At 45.5% G+C, this 27,530-nt stretch overlaps 2 protein-coding genes across 2 annotated transcripts in view; one reads left to right on the top strand and one right to left on the bottom strand.

Annotated features, from left to right (window-relative positions):
- LOC111865324 (angiotensin-converting enzyme) overlaps positions 1 to 27,530 on the top strand; it is a 127,511-nt gene that overhangs the window by 6,000 nt on the left and 93,981 nt on the right. Inside the window, exons 2-10 of the mRNA XM_023853238.2 lie at positions 6,059 to 6,217; positions 6,695 to 6,791; positions 8,079 to 8,222; positions 10,104 to 10,295; positions 11,994 to 12,091; positions 12,771 to 12,940; positions 13,403 to 13,527; positions 15,469 to 15,712; positions 17,557 to 17,655. Coding sequence (XP_023709006.2) covers positions 6,059 to 6,217; positions 6,695 to 6,791; positions 8,079 to 8,222; positions 10,104 to 10,295; positions 11,994 to 12,091; positions 12,771 to 12,940; positions 13,403 to 13,527; positions 15,469 to 15,712; positions 17,557 to 17,655 — 1,328 coding nt within the window. The remainder of the gene's footprint in view (positions 1 to 6,058; positions 6,218 to 6,694; positions 6,792 to 8,078; positions 8,223 to 10,103; positions 10,296 to 11,993; positions 12,092 to 12,770; positions 12,941 to 13,402; positions 13,528 to 15,468; positions 15,713 to 17,556; positions 17,656 to 27,530) is intronic.
- LOC111865327 lies at positions 24,406 to 26,321 on the bottom strand. Its single transcript, XM_023853241.2, has 2 exons — positions 26,201 to 26,321; positions 24,406 to 24,978 (listed from the first exon to the last, which is right to left on the bottom strand). Exons 1-2 carry the CDS (start codon positions 26,210 to 26,212, stop codon positions 24,490 to 24,492), a joined length of 501 nt encoding a protein of 166 aa, XP_023709009.1. The 5' UTR covers positions 26,213 to 26,321; the 3' UTR covers positions 24,406 to 24,489.

Genomic DNA, 27,530 nt, shown 5'->3' with positions numbered 1-27,530 from the left:
CCGATTATATGCTTTACCTATACCAGAAGGACAAGCGGGCACTGCCTGGGAACCTTCAAAATCGGAGATATAGTTTCTTACCCCCCTTCCAATGTGGTGTGTCTCACTACCACCCACCACTTCTTCTTCTTCTTTTATTTAGTTGGTTAATGAGTGAGTTGGTTGGTGACTGAGTTAAATATTGTGAGCTGTTGCTGTGAGAAGCTGGCAGTTCAGGCCGAGGATAGTTCGGGAACCCAGAAGAAGGGGAACGTCCGCCATTGAAGCCACTACTAAGCAAGGGCTATTGAAGACTGAGAAGATTTTAATGTACTGCAGTTGAAGTAATGTCTGGAGTGTGTAACTCAGTTAGTCTGTAGTTTTTTTCTGTAGTTACGTTATGAAAGAGTTCAAGAAATTCGATTAACAATCCTAAACCTGTCTATAGTCGCAATATATTACATGACATTATTTTTAAACATGATATGATTTACAGAATTGGCCGCTTTTAGTAAAAAACAGATGGATGTCTTCAGTGACCGCGGTTCCCTTAACCCTTAATTTTCCGTAAGAACTTAGTCTCACAAAACGCGCCATGTTTCAGTGTCGGCTGGTGAGGGATTTGTACATTTGCTGTTATGCCAGAGGCCTTAGCCTTCTTTTAAGGTTTACTTTCGTAACTTCGGTTTCACTGTCTCCAAAAATTGGATGTAGAATTCTACCACATTTCTGTCAGTGTCCACACTACAAGTGGCTCAAGGCCGTTTTGTCTAATTGTGCCGACTGCACGGCAAATGAAGGGAGTTGAACTGAAAGCCTCTGTTGGGAAATCGCATGCGAAAGGAGAGACGTTGCGTGGCCTTGAACGCCAAAGCAAATGTTAGTAATAACAAGCAGAAGTACCCGTTCTTCTGCCGATATACCACTCGTTTCCTTTTCAGCGCCACAGAAAATACAACAGCTAAAACTTCATAAACTTGGAACAGCTCATAAACTAGAAAATTAAAGTTTAGAAGGTAAAGCTAACCCTGTAACAAGATGAGGAGGGCCATAGGGTTGTGAGATGTCGAGGATCCCATATTTTCTATAAACAATTGGCTCACAGATGGGGGTGAGATCGTCAGCCTTATGCACCGGCCGCCCTTCCCCCCCCCCGGAAAGATTCCTGGTGCGCATTTCTGGCAGAGGCTAAGTGCCATAGTGCTGCTGGAAGGATTGGGTCAATTGAAAACCCCAATGGCCTCATTGGGAAAAGAACCCGCGACCTTCCGGCTCGTAGCATAGTGCCTCAACCAACTACGCTGCCTCATCACAAAAACTAAAAGTGGTGATCACAGCGAAATAAGTACAGTGTGATTAAGTAAAATATTGAAAAGTACTAGCTTCTGGGATGTGACGCAGTGTAGCCCAGTAGAACTTCAATGACGTTTCGGAGCAGTTTACTGCAGTTATCTTCAGGCCCAGAGAGGAAGTCAAGCAAGGGACCAGCATCTGCTACTTACTTCGTGCCTCTTGGTTAGTTTACACTTCGACCCTGAAGCTGGCGACAATACACTGCTCCGAAATGTCTGTGAACTTCTACCTGATTACACAGCATCACAACCGAGAAGACGATGTAAGATTTCTCGTTCTCACACAGATTGTTATGAAGACGTCTAACTTCTGGGATATAACGCCGTGCAGTCCGTTGAAACAAAATCGACGTTTCGGAGAAACATTTCAGCTCCATCTTCAGCGTCGAAGAATAAGCCAATCAAGAAACCAGGGTGAAGCAGTAGCAAGAAGAGGCTTATAATTTTGCATATAACAATTCATTCTTAGTATTGCAAGACAAAGAGATGGAACTTTGTTCTTGGTATTACAGTCTCCGTATGCAATATGCATGAACTTCATGCACGCTGTTCTCTCTAACTCGAGACTTGCTGGACGCATGTTTCAACAATCGAAACACAAGTCTGCCTGCCTTTCCCACGGTATCCGATTTCGCCACGACGGGTGTTTCCAGCTGACGGGTTTCATTGTCGGGAGTGCCTCAAATTCAAGAACAATCAACTCATTGGCCTTTAACCATTTAAAACCCAATGGTTACTTCATGTCGTCGGCTTCCCACCTCGGTGACCCGGGTTGGAACCCAGGTCAGATCATGTGGGATTTGTGGTGGACAAAGTGGCACTGGCGCAGTTTTTCTCCGAGTACTTCGGTTCTCTTTACCAATTCTTATACTATCAAAAGCTCCCTGGTACAATAGGCCACTAAAGAAAAACTAATCCAGTCATCCCGAATCTTAGAGCAGCTGAAACCACGCCAGCGTCTGACGTTCAACGCGCAAGTCCAAGTGCACAACTCAAGAATTGGTAAGAGCTCGTTTTGATTGTATATGCACTGGCGGCCGTGCAGCGTAAGGCTAACAACCTCAACGCCATCTGTGAGGCGATTGTCTAGAAAATGTGGGAGCCTCGACGTCTCACAACCCTATGGGCCTCCACGGCTTGTTACAGAGATAGCTATATTTAACATCACCGCCATCTGTGTGCCGATTGTCTAGAGAAAATGTAGGAGCCTCGAAGTCTCACAACCCCATGGGCCTCCACGGCCTGTTGCAGGGATAGGGATAGCTTTACTTAGCTCACCGCCATGTGTGAGCCGATTGTATAGAAAATGTGGGAGCCTCCACATCTCACAACCCTATGGGCCTCCACGGCCTGTTACAGGGATAGCTTAATTCACCTCACCGCCATGTGTGAGCCGATTGTATAGAAAATGTGGGAGCCACGACGTCTCACAACCCTATCGGCCTTCACGGTCTGTTACAGGGATAGCTTTACTTAGCCTCACCGCCATCTGTGAGCCGACTATCTAGAGAAAATGTAGGAGCCTCGAAGTCTCACAACTCTACGGGCCTCCACGGCCTGTTACAGGAATAGCTTTACGTAACCTCGCCGCCATCTGTGAGCCGACTGTCTAGAGAAAATGTGGGAGCCTTGACGTCTCACAACCCTATGGTCCTCCACGGCCTGTTACAGGGATAGCTTTACTTAGCCTCACCGCCATCTGTGAGCCGACTATCTAGAGAAAATGTAGGAGCCTTGACGTCTCACAACCCTATGGGCCTCCACGGCCTGTTGCAGGGATAGCTTTACCTTTTTACTTTTTACGGACTAAAGCGGACATCATTGTGAACAAAGATTCCAAATTTACAAGGACCACTGACAGAATATTTCGTCCTAAAAATTTCATTTTAAACAAAGAAACAGATATGAAAACACTGAAGCCAAATTTCGGCAACCACAGCCATATCGCAAGTACAAATACAGCAGAAGCTGAGCAAATGGTCTCTGTCACTAAGTACAATAACCTGCCAGAGCCATGGGCTGTGGGAGAGGGGGTAAGGTAGGCGTCTACCCCTCGCCCTAATTTCAGAAGAAAAAATAAAAATAAAATACCGTATGCACGCATGTATAGGCCGCACATTTTTTGCCAAAAATTCAAGAGGAAAACTGGGGTGCGGCTTATATTCGAAATATTCGAAATCACACTTCATTNCCCCCCCCCAATAACTGGCTGAACATTGTGGGCTCCCATGTACCCCTCCCCTTCTCCGGTCCTCTATGTGTTTGTTCATACCGCCGTGTAGCCAATAGGAAAAGTAAGGATGTTTCGGAGGAGCCGACTGCCTCTGTCTTCAGGATAAAAGAGAGAGCGGTGAGGGAGAACGAGGGTACACAAGTATGGGGTCGGGGGAAGAAAAGCGAGAAGCGACAGGAAGTGTCACCTTGAACACGGATCAGCAAAGACAGGCCCCTGTGATCCCTTGGACAAATGATACAAGGCGTTCACCACACGTCAGCCTGACGTTTCGGAGTAACACATCACCTAGGTCTTCAGGGTTAAAAAGGCAGCTAAGTAATAAACAAAAACTGAACCCAGTTTGCAGCCTGCTTGTACTTGGCTTATTCTTCGACCCTGAAGATGGAGACTAACTGTTCCTCCGAATCGTCGGGCCCTCTCCAAACTACAAGGACGTTGCAGGCCAATGTTTCTATTGTGTGACGATCAGCCGGGAATCTGGGGCAAAGGACAAGTGGGTCCATTGTGAGTGGCAACCTTGTTTTACAGACAACGGACTCACAGAGTTGGGTCTCTTAGTCAGGGGAAGGTAAGCAGCACCTGCGCTGGGCCTCAGGTTGTGCCACGGGCCGTCTGCCGCGTTGTGGCGCAGCTTAGCTCAAGTTAACCGACGTTTCGGGGGAACGTAATGCCTCCATCAGCGCTCTATTTGGTACTTGCTCGGTTCACTCATCGACATTCAAGATGGAAAGGCAGTACATTCCTCCGTACACATCGGTAAACTTCTACCAGACTACATGGCGTCACATCCCACAACACAGAACGCCCCGTCCTTAGTGTTCTCTTTATAGGAGAGAGCACGTTTCACTCTCGAACAAGATGAAAAGATATTTTTGCTATACCTACAAGCAGGAAGGTCGCAGGTTCGATTCCCGTTGAGGTCATTGGATTTTTAAATTGACCTAATCCTTCCATTCCCACTATGGCCCTGGGGTCGACTCAGCCTCTAACAGAAATGAGTACCAAGAATCTTCCTAGGGGTAAAGGGCGCCCGACACTTATGGCTGACAACCTCACCGCCATCTGTGAGCTGACTGTCTAGGAAATATAGGAGCCTCGACGTCTGACAGCCCTATGGGCTCTGAGAAGCTGGTAGCTGTGGCCGGTGACAGTTCGAGAACCCAGAGGAAAGGGGAAGGTCCGCCGTTGGAAACCGCTACCAAGCAACGGCTAGTGAAGATTGAGCAGACTTTATGTGAGCTGCAGTTTCTTTGGAGTGTGGAACTCAGTGAGACTGTCGTAGTTATTTGTAGTTACGATCTGTAAGTGTTCAATAATTTCGATTACCAATACAAACCCCATCTATAATCAGTCACGTGACAATATTGTCCATGGTGTCACTAATTTTAACCGGTTTTTGTGGCCGCGCCATAGCTCAAGTGGTTAGTTGCGGCCCGGGTTCGAGCCCGGGTATGGTCAAGTGGGATTTGTGGTGGACAAAGTAGCGTTGGGGAAGGTTTTCTCCGAGTACTTCGGTTTCCCCTGCCAATCTTCATTCCACCAATTGCTCCACAATCACCCTCACCTATCATCTGGGGCTGGTACAATAGGCCAGAAGTGGCCGCAGTACAAGGGACTTAGTCCCACCCCACTAGCAATACAAAAAACTGTTTTTGTGCGTAATAAACATACATAGTATTTCCTCTCTGAGTAAGAGATAATCCCAATGGTTTCTCACAAACGGCGAAAGACACGGGTTCGAAATCTTTCACGCGACAGAGGCTTATAACCGTGGGAAGTGCACGCAGATGAAGGCGGCTTCTTCAGGAGGAGACAACATGAGGACACATGAGGAGGAACTTGGCAGTGCTGACTGAGAGCCTTTCCTGGCTTTACTCAGTCCCTCTACTATAACCGAAACCTTTCCCAATTCATTTTTACATCAACACCCCCGCCATTCGATGCTGCCAACAGAGTCATAAATAACCGTGAAATATGAAATTGATTTCATTGAAGAAACACGAGCCCTATACTGTCACGTAGCTTTATGTTTTAGTTTTCCTGGTTATGACACCGCGTAGTCTGGTAGGTTGGTACCAAAGTTTATGGACATAAACTGACTTCATTTCCACTCTGAAGATGAAGGCAATATGTTATTCCGAAACGTTAGTACCCATCTACCAAACTATAAAGTGAGAAACAGAGGTAGAAAAGAATAGTTGAAGAATAGGTGAAAAGGCAAAGTCGTGGAGAAGTGAGGGGAAATTTATTTTTATGGGTGAGAAAGAGCGTTATTCTGTTGAGGGGTAAGTCTGAGAAATTTTTATTTTTTTGAATGTGCACTGCAAAAATTTGGAACGCTGATTTGGTATTTTGACGAATTTAAACTGGGAAGGCTCTAGGAGAAGCAGGGAGTAGCAACGTGCTTTTCATGTATAACACAGATGAGCACGTTATGTATCTCCAACTCCAAAAAAACCTCTCATCTCACTTGCAATTTCTGCTCCTCTAGCTCCTGGCCCAGTTGGAATACGCCGACTACCAGAGGGCAGTGTGGGGGGTCCTGAACAAGGTGTCACGAGACCAACAGCAGGACGGCCCCATCTGGAGGCAGGTCCAGTTCTTGTCTGTGATAGGGCCCGCAGCCCTGCCACCTGAGCTTCTGGACAGGGTAAGTTCTTTCTTCATGGCGTTTCTGGAAGTCGTCCACCTTTCCAATAACATTTCGAATAATGTTTCTGGTTCTGGTTCTACCGCAACAGCTTGGTTCCCATGCGTAGCCGGTATAGCGACTGGCTACGGGTTGGACGACTGAGGGGTCGAAATTCGAGACCCGGTAGGATCAAGAATTTTCATTTCTTGGTCCCGTCCAGACCTACTCTGGGTCCCACCTAACCTCATATCCAATGGGTACCGGGAGCTCTTTCCCCGGGGGTAAAGCGGCAGGGGCGTGAAGCTGACCATTCACCTCCAGCTAGTGCCGAGGTCAAGAAAATGTGGATTTATTATATATCCACTCCCCCATACGCCTTCATGACGTAGTGCTTAATTAGTTAAGTAAAGGGACAACTTTACCTCTTGGTTTCCATTCAAGCGACAAGCACTGCCCTTCTCAACTGAGTTACATTCGAGTGTTTTCCTGTTGCAGTACAACAAACTGATCAGCGACATGCTGTCCGTGTACAATGGCGCCACCACGTGTGCGTACAACGAACCTTTCAAGTGCGGTCTGCGCATCGAACCCGGTAAGAGCTCCATGGCCACAGCACTGATGGCTCGGGGTGTGATTGGGCTTAGGTTGGCAATACGAACTGTCAGAATGTCAAACTTTACGACTGTTAGGTGATAAGTCGTATCGGCCGCTTTTTTATTCCGTAATCGCTTCAGCTTTATACAGCTCAATAAACGGAACATAATGTATTTATATACGGGCCTATAAAAATGAAGTTGAACTCCACACAATTCCAAATGCAGTTCTCTGCAGCTTAGTGGCCCTTTCATCTGTCCATCCCAGCAACCTTACCTCTAACCGGGGACACAAGTTGCAAGCCATGTGTGATCTCGGCGGCAATTGGGGTGGTTGGTTAGGGCGACCAGTTGTAGGGGGGGGGGAGACAAGCAATTTTCGAAAAACGTACATAACAGACATTAAATTTTAATACTTACTTACTGATGGAGGCCGCGCCATAGCTCAAGCGGGTTAGCCGCTGGCTTCCCACCGCGGCGGCCCGGGTTCGATCCCGTGTCTGGTCAAGTGGGATTTGTGGTGGACAAAATGGAGCTGGGGTAGGTTTTCTCCGAGTACTTCGGTTTCCCCTGCCAATCTTCTTTCCACCAATTGCTCCACAATCACCCTCACCTATCATCTGGGGCTGGTACAAAAGGCCAGAAGTGGCCGCAGTACAAGGGACTTGGTCCCACCCCACTAACAATAAAAGAAATACTTAATTATGGAGCTGAGCCCTTCTTAAGGAGAAGTCAAATCTGCAACTACTCAAGAATTTCCCAGCATTTTATGGAACCCAAAGTTCATTACCGTGTTCACAAGAAACCTCCACTGTTCCATATCCTGAGCCAGATCACTCCAATCCATACCATCCCATCCTATCTCTCTAAGATTAATTTTAATATTGTCCACCCACCTATGCCTTGGTCTTCCCAATATCCTATATGCATTCCTCATCTCCCCAATTCGTGCTACATGCCCTGCCCACCTCATCCTCTTGACTTGATCATTAAATTTTAATATCTTCCAAAAGATATAAAAAATCTTTACTTCTTTCGATTTTTTTTATTAATTCAAACTGACTATACAGAGTGTCCCAGGAGGAAATATCAGTATTCTGGGAGGCCACAGTAGTGGTCATCCTAAGCAAAAAGTTATGTACCTTTGTCCTATTCAGGACGGTTTCCCAGATACAGCTATTTGACTGTACAGGTGGTACTGATCACGGATCACACTCATGTTGACAGCAGTTTGTGTGGTACTGATCACGGATCATACTCATTCATTTTGACTGTTTGCAAGGTAGAGCTGAGTGTGGTCATGGGCCGGAGCAGAGACTGGGACGAACTGCAGTACTCCTGGATAGAATGGCGCCGTCTAACCGGCCAGAAGATGCGCGACCTCTTCGAGCAAGTGGTTGAACTCAGCAACCAAGCGGCGCAACTCAACCGTGAGTCCATCTGTCTTTGTAACGTTACTACACTTGAGCTTCGACAGTTGTCAAGAGATGGCAGGAACGTCAATCTTTCGAGTAGCACTCTCGCGTTCTTTATTGGAAGTCGCTGATTTTTAGGCTGCGCTGAAATCACGACTACATTCAGTATCAGAATGTGGACGCATAATGAATTGCAAAGAATGTGGAAGTGGTCGTGGCCTAGTTCAAGGTACTATCCCAGAATATGCATGAAGAGACTGAGGAAATGACACAAATGCACAATTAAACAGAACAGGTTGCTCTGAATAAAGAGAGAATATATATTACAAAATGGCGTACAGTTTAAGTAATTTGACGCTTCCCGTCATATCTGCAACTACTTTGCAGCGCCGACGTCGCGTCTCAGTGGCTTGCTCCCGGCACCCCTACACGTAGCCCCCCCCCCCCGCTCGCAAAGCCACTCAGGCCATCGTCAAAAAGTCCCATAAGATCAAATTCCGAAATGATAGCTCCTGTGGGAACCTCAAATCTCAAATATTTTAGTCAAGTGCGCAGCCCCATGTGACGTAGAAAGTTCAAAACCAGTTTCCCATGCAGCTTCAATTTTCCTGCAGTAACGGAATCTTCGTGGGAGTAAAGGCCGGGTGTGAAACTTGGTCTCTGACATTAAGGGAGGAACACAGACTGAGGGTGTTTGAGAACAGGGTGCTGAGGAGAATATTTGGACCGATGAAGTGAAGGGAGCTTGGAGAAAACTGCATAATGAGGAGCTTCATAACTTGTACTCTTCTCCAAGTATAATTGTAATGATCAAGGAGGATGAGGTGGGCAGGGAATGTAGCAGGAAATGGGGAAGAAGAGGAACGCATATAAGATATTGATGGAAAAGCCAGATGGAAAGAGAAAATACCAAGGCGGAAGTGGGTGGATAATATTAAAATAGATCACAGAGAGACAGAATCGGATGGTATGGATTGGATAGAACTGGTTTAGGATAGAGACTAGTGGAGGGCTCTCGTGAACATTGTACTGAACTTTTGGATTCCGTAAAATGCTGGGAAGTTCTTGAGTAGCTGCACAATTGGCGGCTTCTCAAGAAGGGCTCAGCTCCATGAGTGACTGCGTGAAAGGGCGACCGGTGGACGCGTAGGGCTGACAACCTCATGGCCATCTTTGAGCCGACTGTCTAGAAAATGTGGGAGCCTCGAAGTCTCACAACCCCTATGGGCCTCCACGGCCTCTTACAGGGATAGCGTTACTTAACCTCACCGCCATCTGTGAGCCGATTGTCTAGAAAATATGCGAGCCTCGAAGTCTCACAACCCTATGGGCCTCCACGGCCTCTTACAGGGATAGCGTTACTTAAACTCACCGCCATCTGTGAGCTGATTGTATAGAAAATACGGGAGCCTCGACGTCCCACAACCCTACAGGCCTCCACGCCCTATTGCAGGGATAGCTTTACTTAACCTCACCTCATCTTTGAGCCGATTGTCTAGAAAATGTGGGAGCCTCGAAGTCTTACAACCATATTGGCCTCATGGCCTGTTACAGGGATAGCTTTATATTAGTCTGTGTATGTCAGAGTTGTGTCGCGTGAGCATTTCCAACGTTTCGTACTTATTCTGGGTAACGAGATTTACGTAAGCCGATGCAGAAAATATATGCCTTTTAAAGCATGAGGATTAAAGGGTGCTGCGTGAAGGAATGACCCCATATGTTATTAATATGTTTCTTACGTCAGTTAGTAACATCAAGTGCATAACAGCAGACACTGCACGTGTAGGCCCCATATGGGCCCGATTACGGATTGCTTTGCCAGAAGGCAATTCCAGAGGGAGACCGAAGAGACGGCCCTGAATAAAGACAAATGATTATTTCTTGTTTCTGCTGCAGACTTCAAGAACGCCGCCGAGTACTGGCTGTTCCCGTATGAGTCGCCGACGTTTCGGTACGAACTGGAAGGCGTCTGGGATGAAGTCCGTCCGCTGTATGAGCAGCTGCATGCTTACGTCAGGCGGAAGCTTCGAGACTTGTACGGCCCTGACAAACTGAGCCGGAAGGCTCCGTTACCTGCCCATATTCTGGGTAATATCGCAGTCTGCCTAGCTGCTTTACTCCTCCCTATCGCGTCAGTTCCCACATCACAGAAAATACAATCATCCACTTAATTTTTGTGGCGTCACGTGGTGTGGCTATAGGCGGGGGTTCGGATTGGTAATCGGATTTATTGAGCACTTACGGAACATAACTACAAGTAACTATGCCAGTCTGACTGAGTTACATACTACTCTTGTCTTCACTAGCCGTTGTTTAGTTAAGGCCTCTAACGGCAGACTGGATTCCCGAATTCTCCCCGGCCTCAGGTACCGAATCTGAATGAGACTGAGTCTTATGTTACGACCGGCGGTCAGTCGGCCAGTCTGCCTTGGAACAAAGCACCCATCTGGGGTCCAAGACCATATTTTTATTACTTGCGGGTTTGTTGATGAGGGGGGCTCTCTCTGACGATAGGACGGGTCTGTCGTTTACAATTGTTGCTGGCCATCACCAGAGTAGTCATTCTCGGGCCCGATTCCCGTGGGACTCACAATATTTTACTGTCTCAGATTCGAGATTTCCCTTTTCGTCGCCTCCTGCAACTCACAGGGCTACGGTGGAGGTATTCGACCCCGCCAACACATGGGAGAGGCCCGAACCCTCAAAATCTGAACCGTCAGTAGCCTCAGCTACCAAAGCCAAAGTCACATTGCGACTGACGGTCAGTCAATCAGTCAGTCTTGGTGTCGAGCCCAATCTGGGGCCCATGACCGGATATTTATTACTGTTTGACAGTTTCGGCCTTGTTTTTGTGGGGCGCCCTCTCTTACGAGAGGACGGGTCTGCTTTTGGTCACAGTCATAGTCTGTAGTAGTAAGTCATTTTTCATTATGTAAAGGGTATTTACGTTTTACGTGTTAAACATGTTAATAAATGTATATAAAATATATACAGGCCTCTGTCAGTCCAGGCTCAGTATAGCAGAAGACGCCGTATTTCTAGTAGCTTCCGTTACAACGGCAAGCTAGTCACTTGAACGGTCGTATGCTTGACCGCCCCCAAGTTTAAGCCTCTAACACTTTCTATGTCGGGCTTCTCCTAGCCAAATATTGCGAACATTTTCGTTATCATGATTCTGTATGACTTCCGCTTGTTTCTTGCATAANTTTTTTTGTGGGGGGGGGGGGGAGAGGAAGAAGACGTGCTGAGAAACCGACGTTTATACCGTTTCAGAATACTTCTAATTAATGCCCTACAGTATTCAGGTTAAATGGATTGTTTTCCACAGAGCCTACGTTCAATTTTTTGGCATAAGTATACGGTAGATATCTTCTTATTCTGATTCTGATTTGTTTAGACCAACGGAAGGGGCAGACCGCTCCCCTCCCCCCCAAAAAAACTTCCCGCCTGTGACCATTAGTGTGTCCAACGTGACCAAGTACGGAACCAATAAACAGTATCTCCCAACACATCGTAATCACGGGTTAGCTCAGTCACTGGACCAGACTATGGGGTTCGATTCCCGACAAATCAGAAATTTTATTCTCCGTCCAGATCAGCCCTGGGTAGCAGACAACCTCCTACCTAAGGAATACTGGGTTTGTTTCCCCAGCAGTAACGCTGTGTGAAAGACGGCGTTAATCGTCAATCGGCCTGGACGCATCATCCGTCGACTCAGTGTATATTTGCAGATTGCTTGGGCGATGTTTGCCTGCACCGGTTCAGAAAACATGTGTTATGTTACAGGCGACATGTGGGGCCAGTCCTGGAGCAATATACTGGACGTGACTATACCGTACCCTGGCAAGAACTTCCTTGACGTCACCACCGAGATGGTGGAGCAGGTCAGTTACACGAGATCACCACCTGGATATGTCATGTTGGCAGCTGCCAGTGGTCTGTGCTAAACTGCCTGGATATGTCACATTGACAGCTGCCAGTGGTCTGTGTTAAACTGCCTGGATATGTCATGTTGGCAGCTGCCAGTGGTCTGTGCTAAACTGCCGGGGCATGTCACATTGACAGCTGCCACAAGTCTGGGCTAAACTGCCTGGATATGTCACATTGACAGCTGCCAGTGGTCTGTGCTAAACTGCCGGGGCATGTCACATTGACAGCTGCCACAAGTCTTGGCTAAACTGCCTGGATATGTCACATTGACAGCTGTCAGTGATCTGTGTTAAACTGCCTGGATATGTCATATTGACAGCTGCCACAAGTCTGTACTAAATTGCCGGGATGTCACATTGACAGCTGCCAGTGGTCTGTGTTAAACTGCCTGGATATGTCACACTGACAGCTGCCACAAGTCTGTGCTAAACTGCCTGGATATGTCACACTGACAGCTGCCACAAGTCTGTGATAAACTGCCGGGATATGTCACACTGACAGCTGCCACAAGTCTGTGCTAAACTGCCTGGATATGTCACACTGACAGCTGCCAAAAATCTGTGCTAAACTGCCGGGATATGTCACATTGACAGCTGTCACAAGTCTGCGCTAAACACGTTGCATTGTTTGTAGGGTTACACTCCGCTGGCGATGTTCCGTCTCGCTGAGGAGTTCTACCTGTCTCTCAACATGAGCCTCTTACCGCCTGAGTTCTGGAGCGGCTCCGTAATTGAGGAACTGCCGGACAGGGTAGTGATCTGCCAGCCTTCCGCCTGGGACTTCTGCAACCGACGCGACTACAGGTACTCGTGGATTATGTCCCTGTCTCAAGGTAGGATCGGGTAAATTGCTGCTGATCCTCGCCAGCACAACCATTCTTGGTTCCTTCAGGGCTTTCCATGAACAATAATTATATGTCTGAAAGTGGGGGGGGGGTTGTGGAAGCCTCTATTTTGTTCAGTTGAATTCCTGCTCGGTATATCGGACACATTTCTACGTTCGATGTGTGATCTAGTTAAAATTGTCCCTCTGCTAAATGTGCATTAACGGCTAATGTTTTTGTAGGGACGTTGACTATTTGGAACCAGAACTATTTTTCTTAATCACTAAAATGTTAATTGTGTTTGAGATTCATATATATTTATTGTCACCGCATCATACTTGCCTAAATTATTATTATTATATGTAACTCCCAGACCTGCAGACCGAGGTTCGAGTATCCCGAGGCATGACATTATTTATTTCTGTTATCGTTGACTTTACAGGATCAAGATGTGCACGCAGGTCACCATGAAGGACTTTGTCACGGTGCACCATGAGATGGCCCACTTGCAGTACTTCCTGGAGTACAGGCAGCAGCCCAAAGTGTTCCGGGACGGCGCCAATCCCGGTATGGCACTACCAGCTGACTAAATAACCAACCACCTAACTCCATGAAGTTGCGCCCTCCATTCGCCGAACTACTCAAGAATCCTGCCCCATTTATTAAACGAGAAAGTTCATTACCGCGTTCAAAAGAGCCTCCCACTGGTCCCTATCTTGAGCCAGATGAATCCAATCCGTTAACTCACCCCCCATTTCTCTAACAAACATTTGTCTAGACTCTCCAAAAGGTAGAGGAACTTGGGTGGCTATCAGCACAACAATCAGGTACGAATATTGTGCTTCTGGACGTTATCCATCGTCAGGTTTTTTAATTTAAAAACACAACGTTTCGGAGACCGGATTCTATCTCCGTCTTCAGGTAGAAACTACTTGTTGGGCTCAGGGCCGCGCCATAGCTCAAGCGGTTAGTCGCTGGCTTCCCACCGCGGCGGCCCGGGTTCGATCCCGGGTCTGGTCAAGGGGGATTTGTGGTGGACAAAGTGGCGCTGGGGCAGGTTTTCTCCGAGTACTTCGGTTTTCCCTGCCAATCTTCATTCCACCAACTGTTCCACAATCACCCTCACCTATCATCTGGGGCTGGTACAATAGGCCAGAAGTGGCCATAGTACAAGGGACTTAGTTCCACCCCACTAGCAACAAAAAAATAGTTGGGCCCAATTCATAGGGCTAGTCCCTATCTCCAGACACCTGTACCAGCACCAAGATGGGGTATACAAGCCAAAAACACTACAAACCATCTGCGAGAATTAAGAAAACCATTACAATATTAAAGACTCATAGTTTATGAGGCCTTGCACCTGAGAGATAAAAACAGGACGATAGATATAAGGTCCAGAAACAAAATATTTGTTTTAATGTACCATCGTTCACAAATTTTTAGATATTAGTTATAACACTCAGAATTATTAAAAATTACGTAGTGTTAATTTCGTTTTGTTGCACATGCCGCTATGCTTCTTGATATGTATGATCAAGTTCAGGCGGTTATGTAAATGGAGATCGAAACATATAATGTTATGTGTAATAAAAGAAAATATTAACACGCTGTGCTGACGGCCATTCAAATACCTCTACTAATTCACAACGGACTGCACATAATAAATATGCTTCCAAAAGGTCTGTACCCTTTAAGTTTTCTGACCAATATGTTGTACGAATTTCTCATTTCCCACATGCATGCTGCATTCACCCTTCATCCTCCTCGACTCCATCACAGTACGAAAAATGAAATCTCTCCTTGTGTTTCCAAACACTTAAAACAATAATTTTGTTTTAAAAACTCCAGAGTAATCTTAGACAACAGGTAATGGTCAAGGTCAATGTGACGCTATCCCTGCAACAGGCCATGGAGACCCATAGGGTTGTGAGACATCGAGGCTCCCAATTTTTCTAGATATTCGGCTCACAGATGGCGGTGAGGTTAAGTAAAGCTATGCCTGTAGCAGGCCGTGGAGGCCAATAGGGTTGTGAGACGTCGAGGCTCCCACATTTTGTAGACAATCGGCACACAGATGGCGGTGAGGTTAAGTAAAGCTATGCCTGTAGCAGGCCGTGGAGGCCCATAGGGTTGTGAGACGTCGAGGCTCCCACATATTTTAGACAATCAGCTCCACCCAACCTCATATCCAATGGGTACCAGGGTAAATCCAAGGGTAAATCGGCCTGGGCGTGAACCTCACGACTCACTTCCAACTAGTGCAGAGGTCAGGAAAATGTGGATCTATAAACCCTCTCATGGCGTAGTGCTTAATTAGTTAAGCACAGGGACAACTTTACCTTTACCACAATTAATGTGATGTATAATTACCACGTTAATGTGTAAGCAGTGTTATTTCATTTTGTGTCATTCAAGGTCAAGCAAACAATAACTACGAGAGAAGTGACCCCCGATTCCTTGGCCGTCCAGCCAGGCTCCACAATACCCGGTATTAATGTTGTGTTCCAGGCTTCCACGAAGCAGTGGGCGAAGCCGTGGCGCTCTCCATAGCAACGCCTCGACACCTGCAGGACCTTGGCCTGGTACAGGGCTCAGTCGATGACGTTCCCCACAACATAAACTCGCTCTTCTCCCTCGCCCTGGACAAGCTGCCCTTCCTACCCTTCAGTTTAGTCATGGACGAGTGGCGATGGGACATATTCGAGGGAACCATTACTTCGGACGAGTACAACTGTCATTGGTGGAGGCTCAGGTGAGACACAGCGACTCTGAGTCCGTCTTAACCCCCCACATACACATAATTCAGTACAGTCGCGGCCGATCGTGATTCATACAGTGAAGTTCTGGATTATGATAACGTGTAGTCTGGTAGCAATATACTGTCTCTATCATCAATCAATTTTAAATAGCTGTATGTAGGATCTGAGGTTCTGACACCGGTGGTTAAGAAGAGTCCTGTCTTCTGTGGCATAACGACCTTTAGTCTGTTGAAAGCCAACCGACGTTTCGGAGGCACATTTCGCCTCCATCTTCAGTGTCCAAACATAAGAGTGAGTTTGCGACCTACTTCATGCTGAAGATCTAGGCGACACGTTCCTCCGAAACGTCGGTTGACTTTCAACGAACTGCACGGCGTTATATCAAGGAAGAGAGGCAGGATGGAGGGAGTAATGACAGGAGATTTGCAGCCAATCATAGCCAGGAACGGAACCAGGAGACGAGGCCCCGAGTGGGGTAGCTACTTCAATACAAATTGAATTAAACGATAGGCAAAATGCCCTTCTAAGGGTCATGAACAAAGGAAGGAGAAGTCACTTCTCGCGTCTCCTTTGGGTACAAACGAGTCGTTCCGAATCGTGCTCTAGGAGAAACCAACATCTCTGCTCATGATAGGGAAGCAGCTCTTCGAAGCCCGCGATAGTTCAATCGGTACGGCGACTGGCTACGGGCTGTACGGCTGAAGGAACAATATTCGATTCCCGGTAGAGGCTATACGTTTTTCTCTATTCCCCCGCATCCAGACCGGCCCCGAATTCCAACAGCCAGCGAGGAATCATTCCCTGGGTGTTAAGCTGCCGGGGCGTAAAGCTAATCATTCACCTCCACGTAGTGTCGATCCTAAGAATATGTGGATTTATATCTCCAGTCATTCATATATGTCAATTGGGTGGTGCTAAATTAAACACAGGAACCTCACAGAAACCACAATGAGCCTCCATTACTAGGCTGTTTAAGGAAAGAGTCCCTGTTTATTGTGAGAAACATATGGAACACACAAATACACTGTGGGGAGAATGCAGAGTTCTGTAGTATATATAAATTCAGTCCGTACCTCACAGGAAACGCATTACGTCTCCACTATAAAGCCCAACCGGTTAATGCTGTTTAGGGAAACAGTCGCTGTTTATTGCGAGAACCATAGAGAACACACAAATACTCGGCCGAACCCGCCTCCTATACAAAGAGTGACGGGGGGCTTCTTCCCCGGGGGTAAAGCGGCAGGGACGTGAAACTGACCATTCAACTCCAATTATTGCCGAGGTCAAGAAAATGTGGACCTATACACCCACTCTCCTATACGCCTTCACAGAGTAGTTAACTGTAAGTCCATATCGTAATGAACTCGACATACGAGTATGTTTCTCCAACTTATAATCGATTTTCGGAATTGCATTAAGTCGCAAGCCTAGGGTACGACTATATAGATTGATTCTAAATTATTGTAGGGGTTTCCGTGTCCTATAATTTTCAGACCTTACGTGCCACGAAAGGCGCGCATGTTGAAGTTGTTTGGAAGTTTTAAGTCTAGGGTAGGACTATACAGAATGATTCTAAATTATTGCAGGGGTTTCCGTAGCCTATAATTCTCAAATCTTACCCGCCACGAAGGACGCGCATGTTGAAGTAGTTTAGAATTCTACAGTATTGATTCTAAAGGTAATGAAATTTTCTGACTAACACTTTCATATTCCGTAAGCAGTTTTATTTTGTCATTTCATATGTAAAAGTTATAGGCCACGAAACCCCGAAAATATTTAGAATCACCCTGTATATACAAATGAATGATAACATTAATAGTGTTATAATCTGTTTCAGGGAGAAGTTCTCGGGTATAAAACCGCCAGTTTTACGATCGGAAATAGATTTTGACCCCGGATCAAAGTACCACATCGCGGCGAACATACCCTACATACGGTGAGTACGTGTAAACAGTCTCAGTATGAATTTGGCACATTCACTGCCAGGCCAGTAGATGTCAGTGAAAGCAGTCTCGGCCCAGGAGTCGTGGCTAGACAGACACACATACGAGTGTTCGATTCGGAAAAATGTCAATCTCATTTTCAAAAACGACATTGTGTTATTAATCCAATCTTGTTCTGCAAATTTGTGAGGTTACCTGATGACGTACCTCGGTGATAACACGAAACATGTCTACGATCAACTATGGCACCTTGAGTCGTTATTGACTACAACAGAGAGAACGGCCGTCTTAGGCAGTAAATGTGTCCAGTGTGTTGCATGGTGCACTGTGGTAATACCAGTTTATTTCACAATGTAATCTTGCTTCTGACTGACTACAACAGCTTTGTGATGCAACATTATAATTGGTCATAATCAGCGCCATTTGTCACGTGGGAGCACTGAATTTACAGGAAGTTTTCCAGTCACATACAGAGATTTGATGTATGTTTTCAGCGGGCCAATTTTTCAATTCTAATAGCCAACTCTTATACACGTATACATATCAAAGCCAATTAGGCGCAGGTTCTCTTAGTGTCCCGACAGACGGCACTGATCGTCAAACGGCTTCGACGCATCATTCGATAACAAACGTTTATACTGATTGCTGAGGGAATAATCAAAAGGGGAAGTACAATAGACCACTGTAGGTCGCGGTGCAAGGGCCGAGAAGGCCTACCCCTCATACATTCATTCATTCATATTTTGTATAATTACTTAAATCTGAGTGTGTCTTTGCTTGCTCTCACATTAGACGTGGATATCGAGGGAGGGGCTTCAAATAACGCGGTACACATAGCAGCTGATATTTTTCAATGCTATTCTTCTGTAACAGCAAGTTTCATCCGATATTTAAAATAAAGGAGAAGGAGGAAGGAAGAGGACAAAAAATGTCATTAGAAAGTACTAATAAAATGAATTATGAAGGAACCAGTTGGAGAGGAGGGGACAAGATAAAGGCAGTAAAGTTCATAATATGAAAATACTTTCAGTTGAATTTTCAACTACCTAATAAATTAAGCTGACGCAGTGTCAGGCGCACAGTATGGTAAACCTTCGCAAATCCGAATCGAAATTTGAAAAAATGCAGTTCACAGTTGAGTACATACTTTAAAAGACACGTGGCATTTAGGAAAGCAGATGGATGACTTGTCTGTTCGGACAGAACTTGAGATAATTGCTTAAAACCTGCATTACTACGTTCAAAAACAAGTACATCTTCTGAGTCTTCTATAGATGGATAAATGTATTGTCTTTTATGGTTTTCAAATAAAGGCTCTAAAGTGATATTTTTTATTATTTTCATCAGCATTAACTATATCATTAAATTTTCCAATTATTTTTGTTCTAAGTATCTTTTCTTTTAGGACCACCTTCTGCGAGGGTTTACTATGTTTCACATTTCTTATTTTCAATATGTTTTGTTTTTCTAAACAAGAACTATGGATGTCGTCCTAATTCCAGTTACTATACCGAGACCACAGCAAGAAGTCACATGACTCGACCCCTCCATATCCCCTCCAATTGTTACGCTACCCCCTCCAGTGCACTTCCCCACATGAATGTCGGAAGAGTCAGTTTCGGCTGAATGACAGGGGCCAGAGATGGGTGGAGGGGAATAGAGAAGTCGGGGAGACAAGAGACTTGGGCTCCCTCATCCCCACCATCCGCTGGACTTGTTTCCGCGGCCTCAGTATAGTCTGCAACGTTAGCATGATTCATCATCATAGATTTTTAACAGGGAAGGGAGGCGCCATTATTTGTCCCTTACGTCAGTTGGCTGTGATGTAGTGACTTGCTAAACGGAGAACAGATGTGGACACAGCGGAAGCCAGAACAAGTAGCCAGAGAACTACACGATGACGCAACACAACCAGAAAATTAAACGACAAATGAAAGCCATGAAAAGTCATTCATCAATGTCCGATAGATTGAATTCTTGGCTCCGTGGCATGCGTTGTGTCAGTAAAACGTAAAAAAGGTAAAGCTAGCCCCGTAACAGGCCGTCGAGGCTTCCATATTTTCTAGACAGTCGGCTCACAGATGGCGGCGATGTTATGTATAGCTATCCCTGCAACAGGCCGTGGAGGTCCATAGGGTTGTGAGTCGTCGAGGCTCCAACATTTTCTAGACAGTCAGCTCACAGATTACGGTGAGGTTAAGTAAAGCTATCCGTGTAACAGGCTGTGGAGACCCACAGGGATGTGAGACGTCGAGGCTGCCATATTTTTTAGACAGTCGGCTCACAGATGGCGGCGATGTTAAGTATAGCTATCCCTGTAACAGGTTATGGAGGCCAATAGGGATGTGAGACGTAGAGGCTCCCACATTTTTTAGACAATCGGCTCACTTTTGGTGGTGAGGTTAAGTAAAGCTATCCCTGTAACAGGCTGTGGAGGCCCACAGGGTTGTGAAACGTCGAGGCTCCCACATTTTTTAGAAAATCGGCTCACAGTTGGTGGTGAGATTGCCAGCCTTTCGCATCGGCTGGCCAGTCATCGTATTTTGTAACATTACCTAAATCTTTTGGCCGATTCTCCTGTAACGTATCCTACAAAAATTCAGAATTGGAACAGACCGGACAGCCTAATCTGTGATCGTTTTATGCATTATTTTACTACGTCATTATCTCAGATCATATAGTACGATTGGCGAAGAAAACATTGGAAATGATTTGGAAGGAAACGGTCTTGGCCTAATTGAGGCACTGTGCCAGCATTTGCTTCGCTGGACCGAGGAAAACCACGAAGAACCTTATTTAGGGTAGTCTGTGTCCTGGCCGAGATTCGAACCGAGCGCCTTCTAAATACGAGTCTACACAATCTAACTTTCAATGGCTCTACAACCGTTTGCTGGGCCTTGGCCGCTTTTTCAGTTTCTTGATCTCCTACATACACAGTCGGTAGGACCCCTTGGACGGGGGATGAGCCCGTCGCAAGGCTGCTGCCTGCACACAGGACAGCATAATCACAGAATAAACGCACACATATATCCATGCCTGAAGTGGGATTTGAACCCACGATACCAGTGTCTGAGCCGGCGAAGACAGTTCATGATTTCAACCGCGCGGCCGGCCACTGTGACATTCCGCGTCTACACAAACCTTGGTTAAATCGTCCAACAAAGTCACCAGTGTGATTCGAAAAACAATGTAGTAAATAAGTAAGTAACTGACTGACCAACTGCATCACTTCCTTCAAGAGGCTTAACTTATTTTGGGGGGGTGAGGTGAGACTGAGTCCACTTGGTACTGTGGACACTACTGGCCTATCGTACCAGCCACAGATGATAGGTGAGGGTGATTGTGGAGCAGTTGGTGAAATAAGATTGGGAGGGGAAACTGCAGTACTCGGAGAGAACCTGCCCCACCGCCGCTTTGTCAACCACAAATTCCACATGACCTGACAAAGTTTCGAACCTGAGCGGCCGCGGTGTGAAGCCGACCTGAGCTATGGAACGGCCTGAAGAGGCTTCACTTCCTTGCCATATGAATGCATCACATCAGCGGCGATGTTCGCGTGTTACATGTCAGTCACTCTCAGAACACACATTACCACGAAGCTGTTTCCAGGTTACGTGCGTCGTAAACATTATAAGTTGTTTCACTGTCATCTGTTTGTTAATTATCCAGCAATATGTAGAGAAATTGGTTTATAACCCACGTTAAAATAACAATTAAAATTTATGTTGGTGCTTAATATTAAAATATTTCATGTTATAAAATTATAGAGCGGCCCATTTTGGTTAAAATCGTACGTTCCGATGGTAGAGCCGAATTTTTGGCAGCTTTCGTGCCCCTTTCTACGTTCCTTTAGTATTGTGGCTTGTAGCCCGTTGCCGGGCAACGACCGCGAAATACGAGACTATACAACAGCCGTTGCTAAGTAATGCCGCTGCAAACAATGGTCGTTGTTAGGAAATGGCTCACTAACGATCACATAGGCATCCAGACAGATACAAATGCAACAACTGTAGTGCAACAGAAGAACGATGTTTCCTAAGCGGTCCATGCCGAAATAAGTAGGGCCAGTTAATTGTAAATGATAGACCCGTCCTCTCGTCAGAGAGGGCGCCCCATACCAACTAACCCGTAACTGTCTGACAGTAATAAAAAACTGGCGTTGGGCCTTAGATGGCCACTGGACACTAAGTTAGACTGGCCCAGAGACCGTCGGTCGTTACATAACTTTGACTTTATTGCTGTTAGTGAGTTGGTTGGTGAGTTAGTCAGAGAACTGCTGTGGTTCAGTCCTTGTGAGCTGCTGCTGTGAGAAATTGTTACCCGAGGCACGGGGACTGTTCGAGAACCCAGAGGAAAGGGAACGTCCACCGTTGGAAGCCGCTACCAAGCAACAACTAGTGACTCTGTGTATAATAGTGAAATGTAAAGTATAGTTACGAGTTGTTTAAGAGTTCAACAAATCCGATTACCAATCCAAACCCCGTCTATAGTCACACACAATCACGTGGCAGTATTGTACATCTGAAGCCTTGAGCAGAACTGCAAAATAAAGATATAAACTTCCGAAGCATAGTTTTTTTATTTAATGACGTCACTGAGAATATCTATCTTGGAATTATGGGATTATCGATTAATAATGGATTGGAAAGGATGCGGATGGAAGAGATCCTCAACCATGAAAAACTTCAGTGGGGAAAGTCGTAGTCCGGGTCGAGATTCGAACCGGATACCTCCAGAATAGAAGCCAAAAGATTTACCGGTCGAGGCAGTTTCCTCAGTCTCCTGTCATGTTACATAATCATCATCATCATCATTTAGGGAGACGGGGTCACTTGTTGACCAACAGGTCCATTAGTCCCGCATATTAACAGCCCACTCAAATATTTCCACTATGTTCGTTTACTGGAGATTGTTTTATCATTAACATCGCAAAATTTATAATTCACAATTATTATAATTTACAGTTACAAAAACAACTGTCTGCTATTATCTGTCTAAAACATTTTGAGGGTACGTCCCACCTTGAGCAGACAACATTACGAAGGAAAAGTTCACTCCATTCAACGTAGATCTTCCGTATAGAGATTCTGTTTCCCATAGCGCGTTCGAATATAGGGTAATTCTAAACTATTGTCGGGATTTCTCCGTTTATTCTCCACGGAAAACTTGCCAATATTTAAAATCATCCTGTATAATATACAATTTTTTTAACGACGACGTAAGAAACCATGTCACGTCTGATGCACCTTCAATGACGTTTTAGACACGGCGTGGCATGTGTTAAAGAAGATGCTCTGTCTCAAGGCGAGGTGCAGTTTTCCAAGTTTCGCTTTGCATATTAAAACAAAAGAAAACGACTTGAGAGGAAATGAAAATCACTGTACCACAATTCTGTCACGAGCAGAGCAAATACAACAAGTTTCGTGACGTGACTTGTGTCGCTGTATGGTACTTTGAACCCGCCGAGAAATTAGGTTCTGTGTTCTGCAGTTAATGGTAACTCTTTTACACATGAGAACTTACAGACGGGGTCCATCCCTGGACCACTGAAAATCGATGAAAATTGTAAAAAAATATGGAGAACATATCACACATTAATACCAAGAATAATTATAATTATTTTTATATGCGGTACCATCTATGCTTCAGTACAGATGCCCCACAACTCGAGGGTGATGGGTACAAAAATAATTTTTGAGCGGCTGAAATATGTTTGTGTGAAAATGTTATGGCTTGCCCTCTCTTCCAAAGGTCCCTGATGTTGTCAAGACACCACAGATGGCTCCACCGTTTAGATTTTAGAGCGCCGGAAGTCACGAAAATGGGTAGGTTTCCCCTATTCTACTATTCGTGTTGACATCCATACCAGGTTGTGTTTTCACAACACGAACTATCATCACTATTGGTTAACTTTTTTGGACAGAATTACGAATGTGATAATCCACTTGAAAAGGAAGGGAAAAAGGTCCCGGAAGTAGATATGGATTATGAACTGTTGCTTTATCTTTTCCGTGAGCACAGAGAGACACAAATCTGTGTAGAACATCTCTGAGAGTAGGTCATACCTTGAGCTGCCAACCTAACGATAGAAAATCCCTATATGTTCAATGAAATATTCGGTATAACGATTTTGGTTTCGGTTGTATGTTGAAATTAATGACTCTTTAATGATGATGTAATTATATACGTTATTATCTAATGATCACGAGACATCAAAGATGTTTTAGACACAACATAACTTCACTCTAGAAATCCATCTAGTCTAGGAACCAGGGTAAAGCATCCTTTGTATAGGCAACCTTACAGTGTAAGTTTATTTAAATTTCCCGCCGGCGTATAAAAACTGAAAGTACACAATTACTGAGTTTTAGACATTATCCGTCGTCCTGTATTTTATTATTTAAAAGACACAATGTATCGGAGACTGGATTCTCTCTCCGTCTTCAGGTTTAACTTACTGTTGAACCCAATCGACAGAGCGATCACCTATCTCCGGACACCAACACAAGACAGGATAGATAAACAATACAGCATAATCCATCAGCGGGAGTTAAGACAAACATTAAAAAACTCCATACACATGAGGTCTTACACCTATCTCCAAGTATTATTTCACGGCTATCATTGTTAGAATCAGAGCACTGTCAGAATAGAAGTCATCACTAAAGAGACAAATTCCTAATAACTGTATTAATACACCACCATCACAAAATTTTACATCTAGTAATTTTTTGGTTATGAGGTAACGGTTACGTCACTAACTAGCGATGACGCACCCTTGTACCCATAGCACATGGAGTACATCATGCAGTGACCTGCAGGGACCTTCAGTTGAAATAGGGACGGCTCACATACTCATACTTGGTGCGGACCTTAACAGGGACATAAACTGATTGCGGCCGTGACTTGGTAACTTTAACGACGTACACGGGATATGGTTCGCGGATGTACACGGGGTAGGGCTGAGGTTCAGGCACCTTTACCTCAACTGGGTACGGCCTGTCCACAGGAACCGGTATGGGCACCGAATAGGACTCTATATGCTCCTCGGAGAACGGCTCAGAGTCCTCCACCTCCACAAGAATCGGCTTCTGGTGTTTCTTATCCTTTGATTTTTTAAATTTGTGTCCTTCATGGTAGTCAACTTCATCCTTTATTTCCTCCTCTTCCTGTCTGTGTCCGTGTTTATCCTTCTTGTGTTTTCCGATAGACCTCTTCTCCCAGTGACCCTGCGACAGCTCCTGGATGTCTTCTTCCGTCGTCGGGGCTCCATCAGCGGAGCAGGCGACGATAAGACAGGCGAAACAGACCCAGTACTGCAGACATTGAACAAGCGAAGGCATGAGACACACATCCGATAATGTGTACTCTTTTCCAACAGTAATCTCTGCAACTACTAGTAAGCTCAGATCCGCACATAACGAGAACTGTCTCAGTTAAAGGTTTCCTTAAATCCCTTTACTGGCGAGAATGTCTGGAGCCGGGAAAGCGACTGGCTACGGGCTGGACGACAGAAGGGTCGGAGTTCGAGTCCCTATAGGGCCAAGAATGTTCTCTTCTCTATGTCGTCCAGACCTGTCCTGAGGCCTACCCAGCCTTTTATCCAAAGGGTACGGGGGTAAAGCGGTCGAGGCGTGAAGCTGAAAACTCACTTCCAACTAGTGTCGAGTTGAAGAAAACGTGGATCTATATGTCCACTCCCCATACGTCTTCATGACGTAGTGCTTAATTAGTTATGCAAAGGGACAACTTTATATTTATGTCTATTGCTGACAAGAATGCTTCATCAGATACAGCGCGTCCTGTATTTGAATATACAGGAATACATAGGCAGAAGGGACGATATTCGAGAAGAAATCCTAAAGCTTGTTTTCCCGCTACACAGATGTCTCCACAAATCCGCTACTACTCCTATTGTAGTTTCATGTGCTTCTAATTATTTGGTACTTTTACAATTATGTGCGAGATTTGTGGAATTATTGCAATTCATTACGTTATTTCATTCTTAAAATGCAGATATAAGTATGATCTGCATACCAAATTTCACATTCTCAACTTCGGTGGTTTATTAGATATTACCAAAAAAAAAAAGATAAAGCTACCCCTGTAACAAGCCGAGGAGGCTAATAGGGCAGTGAGACGTCGAGGCTCCCTCATTTTCTAGACAATCGGCTTACAGATGACGGTGAGGTTAAGTAAAGCTATCCCTGTAATAGGCTGTGTAGACCAATAGGGTAGTGAGACGTCGAGGGTCCCACATTTTCTAGACAATCAGCTCACAGATGACAGTGAGTCTGTCAGCCTTATGCACCGACCGTCCTTTACCCCGTAGGAAGATTCCTGGTAATAATTTGTTAAAGGCTGAGTCGAAGCCAGGGCAATAGTGCGGCCGGAAGGTTTAAATCAATTGAAAAATCCAATGACCTCATCGGGAAATCGAACCCGCGACCTTCCGACTTGTAGAGCGGGACAGTTTTAACTTGTCCGTTGAATTCCAACGGACATTGCAGTAAGTGTGTTACAGTAATGAATACTTACCGATATCCCCATAGCGGACAGAGGAACTGATACTTCGTCAGGCTGTCTCGCCTTTATATTCCCCTAGAGCGCGAGTACAATGTTATTGGCAAGCAGATACGGAAGATTGTGTGCCCGTGGTTTTCGTGTTGGAGCACACAACATTCTGATTATCTTTGTTGTTACTGTCACTATCATCACTGAACTCCCGTAATCGGTATCAAGCTGCTGTGTTGTGACGTAAGCAAGGACGGAGAAAGCGCTGATCAAGTTTCGCTGACTCCAGTCTGATCAGATGCAGTTATATAACAAACCGTGGGTCGAGTCACAGCAAAAAAAAGTCACTTCATCTTCCATAATGAAGTATAAAAATGTGGTTTTGAGGTCGTCACAGCGGTTACTTTCTTATATCTTCGTATAGTCTGGTAAAATGTCCACCAATTTTTTTGGGGGGAGAAACAAATTGCTTCCATCTTCGGGGTAGAAAAGTAAGAAATGCAAATGACTAAAAAGAAACATGCGCAAGAAAAATTCTTGGCGGGCAGCCTGCGCTTAAACACGTTCCATTAAAACCAGGCCTGTCTGAGGCTTTCGGAGGTCTCAAAATCGTCGCATATGACTCAGATGTTCAGTAAGTTTGGCCACCCCTCCCATACATTCTCTAAATTGTCTGCCATTGCCGAGAGGCCTCAGCACAGCGTTCTTCTCGGACGTGACACCGTGCAATCTTCTGACTTAGGGAGGCAACGAAGCGGCCTCCGTAGTCTAGGGGTAACGTTCCCACCTCATGACTCAAGGTACGCGGAAAAATTCAGGGAACAAGTCCTCCGGGAGGGACTTTAAGCCGTGGGTCCCATGTCGTAGATTTACGGCACGTAAAAGATCCTCATGTCTCTAGGAGACCTCTGAGCTAAATTACGTAAAAAGTTCCCCGCCCAAGTAGTTTCCAATGCCTCGGGTAGATGGGGAAGCATCGGGTACCGCAGCCAGCCTCGCTGGCTGAACGGGGCTGATAGCGAGCACCAGTACCGGCAGGGTATGGAGACTGGTAGAATATCAAAGGGGGACGTACAATAGACTATTAGTCGCGGTGCATGGGGAAACCCACCCCCTCCAAAAATAATAATAATAATAATAATAATAATAATAGGGAGGCAACGAGTTTTCCGAAACGTCGGTAACAATCTACATGGCATCCATCCCATAAGACACTGAAGGCCAGCTTCAAATCTCACGTCCTGTTTCGCAGTTTGTTTAACGACGCTTTAACCACTGAGACCACTTAGAGGCGTAGGGTGCGTTCACTGATGTATGATAATGAACTGGAAATGCTGTGGAAGCAAGCAGTTGT

The sequence above is a fragment of the Cryptotermes secundus genome, unplaced genomic scaffold, assembly GCF_002891405.2.
Source record: "Cryptotermes secundus unplaced genomic scaffold, Csec_1.0 scaffold17, whole genome shotgun sequence".
Lineage (NCBI taxonomy): Eukaryota > Metazoa > Arthropoda > Insecta > Blattodea > Kalotermitidae > Cryptotermes > Cryptotermes secundus.
This window is presented reverse-complemented; position numbering and strand designations above follow the sequence as displayed.